Here is a 6,058-nt window from a genome sequence, read left to right as displayed (position 1 = left end):
GGATTTTTTCAACCTCTAGAACTGTGAGAGCAAAGTTCTGGTTTTTAAAATTGCTCAGGCTTAGGTATCTTATTACAAGAGAACAAGCAGCCTAAGACACAGGCCAAAGTATCTGCAAGCTGGAAACGTCATTAGGATTCTTGCTAGTTGCCACATTACCTTAAGATAGTAACTGCTAACAGGTTGCTGTGGTTTGGAGGTTAACCGTCCCCCTTCCCCCCCCCCCCCCCCGCCAAGTACAAGCATGTTAAAGTCATTGGCCACTAGTCTGTAGTTGCTGGGAAGTTGAGAAACCTTTAGGAGGTGAGGTGTAGGACATTATACCACTGGGGCATATCCTTAAAGGAGATATTGGGCTCCCGACGCCTGCTGCTTTTCACTTTGCTTCCCAACTACTAGGAACCAAACAGCTTTGCTCCTGTGTGAAGGGTCTGGGAAGACTGCAAGCTAACAAGGCCTATGTGGAGTGATGGTGGGCTATGCACAGGGAGAGACAGGGCAAAGCGATTCATCCCCTCCTCTAGACCACAAAGAATAGTGGAAGAAGCAAAGTACTAACTGGACAAACTACAGCCACCAGACCTCACTTTTCTGCTACCCAGTTACGACACAGAGGGTGATATACAAAACTGCAGGGGAGTGGTGAGGCACACTGCCTCATTGGGGACTTTATAGCATAATTACACACACTCTGGGAACCTGAGGGAAACTGCGATGGGGCTGTTGTCATATACATACCAGAGAGCTCAGCTTCTCCTGCAGCTGCTGGTCCCCACTGTCCATCCAGTCTTCCACGGCTGTGTGCTTTCCCCTCTATTATTCCTGGCTTTCCTTCCACACTCCTGACTAGTCCCCTAGTGGGTATAACCTAGTTAAGCTACTCCCCAAAAGCTTAGGAGCATTTCATATACCGTCTCTGGGGGGAAGCTAGAACCTTCATCATATTGTATTTGCAGCACTGGGCACTTAGTGAGAGGTCGGTGAATGAGTCAACACGTGAAAACACATCCATAACAGGGGGAACAGAGAAAATAATGAAACTCACTTTTGCATTCAACAAGTATTTATTAACACAAAAGCGAATAAGGCTTGTCCCTCTGCTCGCAGGACCTGGTGCAGAGAGGCAGACAATCACAAGGCTACAGTAGAATCACAGTTGAAGTACTATTCATCGAGGTGTAGACAAAGTAGTTTGGAGGCACAATAGGAGAGACGGGGGCGATTATCTAATCTATGCCTGCATAGGGGATCCAGGGAAGGCTCCAGAGAAGTCATCTGTGAGTTGGTCTCGAAGGAATGACGTCCCCAGGTGTATAAGAAAGGATCCTTGCAGGCTGGGATTATATTGATCTAGGTGAGGCTAGGCAAGTGAGGGACTCAGGAAATCAGGAATGGGGATGGGGTGGGTGTGACGAGGAAGGAGTTAGCAGGGCTGCTCAAACACAAAGCCACAGTTCTACTGTAGAAATTAAGGATCGTGTTTCCCCATGAGGCAAAAGACTGGAAGCAGAGAGGGTAGGTGTTTCTCAGACACGGGTCTCTGCCACTTTCTCAGTCAGAGCATGGGGCTGAAACATCAAAAGCCAGAACTTCACAGTTACGATCTAATTTCTCTAAGCCAGAAAATTACTAAAAGCTTCCTTTCAGAAGCTAAGGATATATATGAATAATTACTTCTAAATGGGAAAAATCTTGATGTCATCACTTTTTCCAATATAGTTAATTCTGCATTCACAAAAAACTAAAAAAATACATATGTTCACAAACCATTTTTGTCTTATCATTACTCTCTTTCATTTATATATTTTATATCCATCTATATTTCAATATTCTTAAGTACAAAATAAAAATTTCAACTTTCAAGTAATTCTTATTTACATGTCTTTCAGTTGTCAATTTGTTTGCGAATATTCTTTTTAAACTTAAAATTTGTTTCTATAATTAAATCTCTGTAGTTGAATTTATATAAGGTTCTCTTTTAATATTTGAAATGTTTAGTTTTTGAAATCTTTAAAACCAAATTTCTGTTTCCCTGAATTGTTCTAAACTTTCTTCTTTTAAATCACTTTATCTGTTTTGAACTTAAAATTTCATTTCATTCTATATTTTGACATTTTGAAACTATTATAGGCATGCTTCTGTAAATTTTTGTTTTCCAATGCATATATTTTATGCTTTATATTTTTAGAATCTATGCATTTTTCACTTTAAACATTGAGTTTTTAAAAAGTTTTTTTACTATTTTTAAATTATAGTGTTTCAATAACTACCTTATAAATTTTCATATTTCATCTTAAATTGTAAGAATTTCTAAATACTCTATTTTCACATACTAACAATTTGGAATCATTTTAAATTAAAAACATTTAAAAATATTTCTTCTAAAATACTTAACTTATATTTTGACATTTAAAATGTTCTCTTAAAACTCTCAAAAGTGTTTTTAACGTTTCTCTTTTAAAGCTTTAAAGTTTTTCTTTAAAATATTTGGTTTTTCAGACTATTTGTGCACTCATAACTAGAACTACAATTAAAAACCCCTTTTCTAAAAGACACCCCCACACTTAACACATTATCTTTGAAGAAACAAGAAGCACATAAAAATTTCAGATTATCTGCACCTCCCTCCACCTCGAGACTTCATTTAATCTGCTTTGTGACCCCTTTCAACCTTTCCTCCCCTCCTCCCAGTTCTTAAGGCGAAATGGTCACTGCTCAACGGTTTCTTTCCATAGACCTATGGAACAGGGTAAAATAGTTCCTTTACGCCAAAGTGTTACTTGTAATATAGGTGTTATGGTCACTGTCTACTCCAGGTAGATTTGTGTGTTTCTTTTAGAGGTGCTTGCTGTTGTGAAAGCATTCCAATTGTCCATTCCAGGTAGGCTTGTCTATCACTGCAGGATTCTTGCTCTTAGTTTTTCTGAAAAGCATTCTGGATGAGATCATTCTTTCTCTATATCCTGCCTCTGATAGAACAGTAAATACCCTTCACTATAGAGTAACTCTTCCATTGTGGCCTTGGTGACAACGGCATCATTACAGCTAAACCACTCGTCTTTCTGCTGACGTATGAAGCTGGTATAATGGCCACTTTCCAGAGTTCCATGGTGGTTAATCACTGCAAACAAAGAATACTTATTCTCACTGGGCACAGACTCTGCTAATGGCTGGCCTTTCATTATGCTTTCTTTAGTAGAAGCCAGAAAGGGTGTCATGTCCAGCTCCAAAGGAAATGAGATAAAAGTATTAATCTTGCGTCTCTGTTTGCCTAAATGTTCAAATCGTTTCAGATGAAAACAGGCCACGATCGGTAATTTCTTCATTGTAAGCTGTTTGGTAGATTCCTGGTAGCTTTGGCAGTGACTGCATTTGATTTTGGCACTGCTTCCCAGGTCCTCTGGCCTTGTAAACCACTGTAGGCAATCTGTAAGTGAGGGAACTCCTGGTTTGGGGCCATTCCTACTCGCTGTGCTACTAGCCCTCTCTGAGGTATAAGAGCCAGGCAAATCCAAACTGATGTCCCAACATGGATCGATAGTTGTAGAGACACCATGACAAACTTGACATGTTAAATCTGACTGCAAGCCACCTGTAAAGATTTGGTCTATGATGCAATTACAGCAGTTGGCGTTACCTTCCTGCTCGATGCTATCATCTTTGCTGTGTCTATGCAGCACGTCTAACATTGCAATAAGAAACTCATGGGCATCCTGCTGTCTGTACCCAGCTAGATGTTCAGCATGAATCCAAATCAGGTGCAGCAGTTTATACGGAATATGAGGACTCTGGCTCCCCGAGTACATCGCTTGAAAAAGCGAGCACATTTCACACACCAAGCATAAGCTGGGGCTTGTCATTGTACACTTGTGCTTGTCAGAAAGGAAGAAATCTTTCAGTAGTGGAGTATGGGTAAGCGCCTGGACAATACAATTCATAAAGCAAGTGTTCCCAAGATTAATTAACCCTCTGAGGCCTACGGAATAATATTCTGTCTTTTTCCTCCTCTTTTTCTTGGGTTTTACCACTGTGGTCTCCCGATCTTTCGACTCACAGGGTGATTGATTTTCTTCAGCCTCCGAGGTCACACTCTGTTGAGAGGAAACATCTACCGCGGTGGAAGTTAGCAGTCCTAGAATTTTCTCCTTTGTTTCTTTGGCGATCTGCTCTATGTCACTGTCATAGACATAATCCTTACACATAAAGCAATATATAACGCCATGATAGAGGTCGACTGCTAAATTGTGTTGCTTTGTCTCTGCGTGGATATGGATATGCTTCTCAGTAAAGCATCCAAAATACACACAGGAGAGACAGGAGTGAAGTCTGTTCTTATGAGTATTACACACACGACATATGCAGGACTTTGCCTTACGTTTTCTAGTCTCCGGTGTCCCGCTCCAAATGAAACGCTGATAGATCATTCGCAGGTTCTTCCGCCAGTTTTTAGCTACTTTTAAGCTTTCTATATGTGGGCAGCCTGTGGGACCCTTATCAGACCCCACCTCCAGCAACCTGTTCTCTGAGCCCTCTGGATCCCCAGAACAGCCTTGGCCATTAGAGCAGGTTTTGCGTGTTTGGGGTCTAGGTCTGGGCCTGGATATACGCCTGGATTTGCGCCAGGCCACCGGCCGCGACGGGGGCGGGGGTGGAGGTGGCGGCGCTGGCGGGGGAGGCGGAGGTGTAGCGGGAGGCGGGGGTGGGGCCTTGAGCCCACGCCCTCCCCGGGAGCGGGACCTGGGCTGGGGCCGAGGGCGGGGCTTGCGGCGCGGGCAAACCGAGCTGGAGTGACAAGCAGCCTGGCTGGAAGGGAGCACCTTCTCCTCGCTGCCACTGCCCCTCCTTGTTAAGTTCTCCGACAAGGGCTTGGGCTCCGGCCACGGCTCCGGCTGCATCTCCTGGGCTCCCTGTGTACCCCGCATCGTCTGCTCCATTCTCGCTGCTTTCTCTGCCTCCTGCTCCAAACAGGCTCCTCGACCTGCTCCCGAACTCCAACTGGCGACGGAGCGGGAGGACCGGGACGCCTCTCGAACGTGGGGCATCGGCTCACTCCCAAGCCTGGGAAGAAACGCGTCTGGAAATGAGCTCTGATTGTGGGTGGAGGGAGACAGGAACTCGTGTGGACGGCCAGCCAGGCGTCATGGCCGCGGCGCCGTTAGCCTCAGCCCCTCCCCCTGCCGCGAGCCCCGCGGGCGGCCGCGGCTCCGCCCCTGCACCGGGACTCGCGTGGCGTGCTGAGCCCGCGGCTACCTGCTCCAAAGGCCGCCAGAACTGCGGGTACGGGGGAGGGGAAAGGGGGACTGGCCTGAGCTTTAGGGTGGAAAGGATGGCAACTCTTTATAAAAGGCATAACCCTCTGTCTTTTTCGGCGCTCTGTGCAGCCTCGCTTTGGTGCACCTTTCCCTATGTTCTTTCCTTGCATCTTTAAAACCCTTGAGTCAACAATATATGTTAAATATGGCTGAAAGGAGGTTATCTTTTGAAAAACTGACTCAGAAGAAGAAAGTGTCCCCTGGCTCCTTTCTTACCTATGCTTCAGCCTCTACTCCTAAGCGCACTTGCTGTATGCCACGCTCTAGCGCCCTCTCTTGCTCTTTCGTTCCTGTGCCCTCACACCCCATTTCATGCTCCTGTCCTCTCATTTCCTAGGGTTTCCCCTAGAATTCAGACTCCCTTCACGCATGACCACCCCCATCCACAGTGCGCGACCCCCAAAATGCCTGCTCCCTCCCCCAACCTCAGTAGCTTCCCCAGCCCGCCGATTTGTAAAAAGGTTTGGGTTGTTACCTGGGGCCCCAAGGCGCTTGATGTAGAAAGTCAGCTGCTGCTGCTGTCCAGGCGCTTCTCTGCCAGTCTTCTGTCTGACCTCTCCTCAGGGCTGGTCACAAGGGGGCCGCCCCCTGGCCCCTCCCATCTCCACGTATGGGCCCCCAGCCCCGGATTCAGGCCTCCAGCAGTGATGAATGGCACCGCTGTCCCCCTAGGCAGAAAAACCCCTTCCTGAAAGGGATTCTACCAGAGGTAACAACAGCCGCAGATTTTAGAGAAAGATCTTGGA

At 45.9% G+C, this 6,058-nt stretch overlaps 1 protein-coding gene across 1 annotated transcript; it reads right to left on the bottom strand.

Moving 5' to 3' along the window:
* Positions 1 to 1,045: 1,045 nt before the first annotated feature.
* Positions 1,046 to 5,838, bottom strand: Usp51 (ubiquitin specific peptidase 51). The gene is made up of 2 exons (XM_075958210.1): positions 5,788 to 5,838; positions 1,046 to 5,058 (listed from the first exon to the last, which is right to left on the bottom strand). The coding sequence occupies exon 2, from the start codon at positions 5,040 to 5,042 to the stop codon at positions 2,946 to 2,948; it is 2,097 nt and encodes a 698-aa protein (XP_075814325.1). The 5' UTR covers positions 5,043 to 5,058; positions 5,788 to 5,838; the 3' UTR covers positions 1,046 to 2,945.
* Between the last annotated feature and the right edge of the window lie 220 nt (positions 5,839 to 6,058).

Source organism: Microtus pennsylvanicus, chromosome X (genome assembly GCF_037038515.1).
Source record: "Microtus pennsylvanicus isolate mMicPen1 chromosome X, mMicPen1.hap1, whole genome shotgun sequence".
Taxonomy (NCBI): domain Eukaryota; kingdom Metazoa; phylum Chordata; class Mammalia; order Rodentia; family Cricetidae; genus Microtus; species Microtus pennsylvanicus.
The sequence above is the reverse complement of the archived record's forward strand: the minus strand, read 5'-3'. Positions and strand labels throughout refer to the sequence as shown.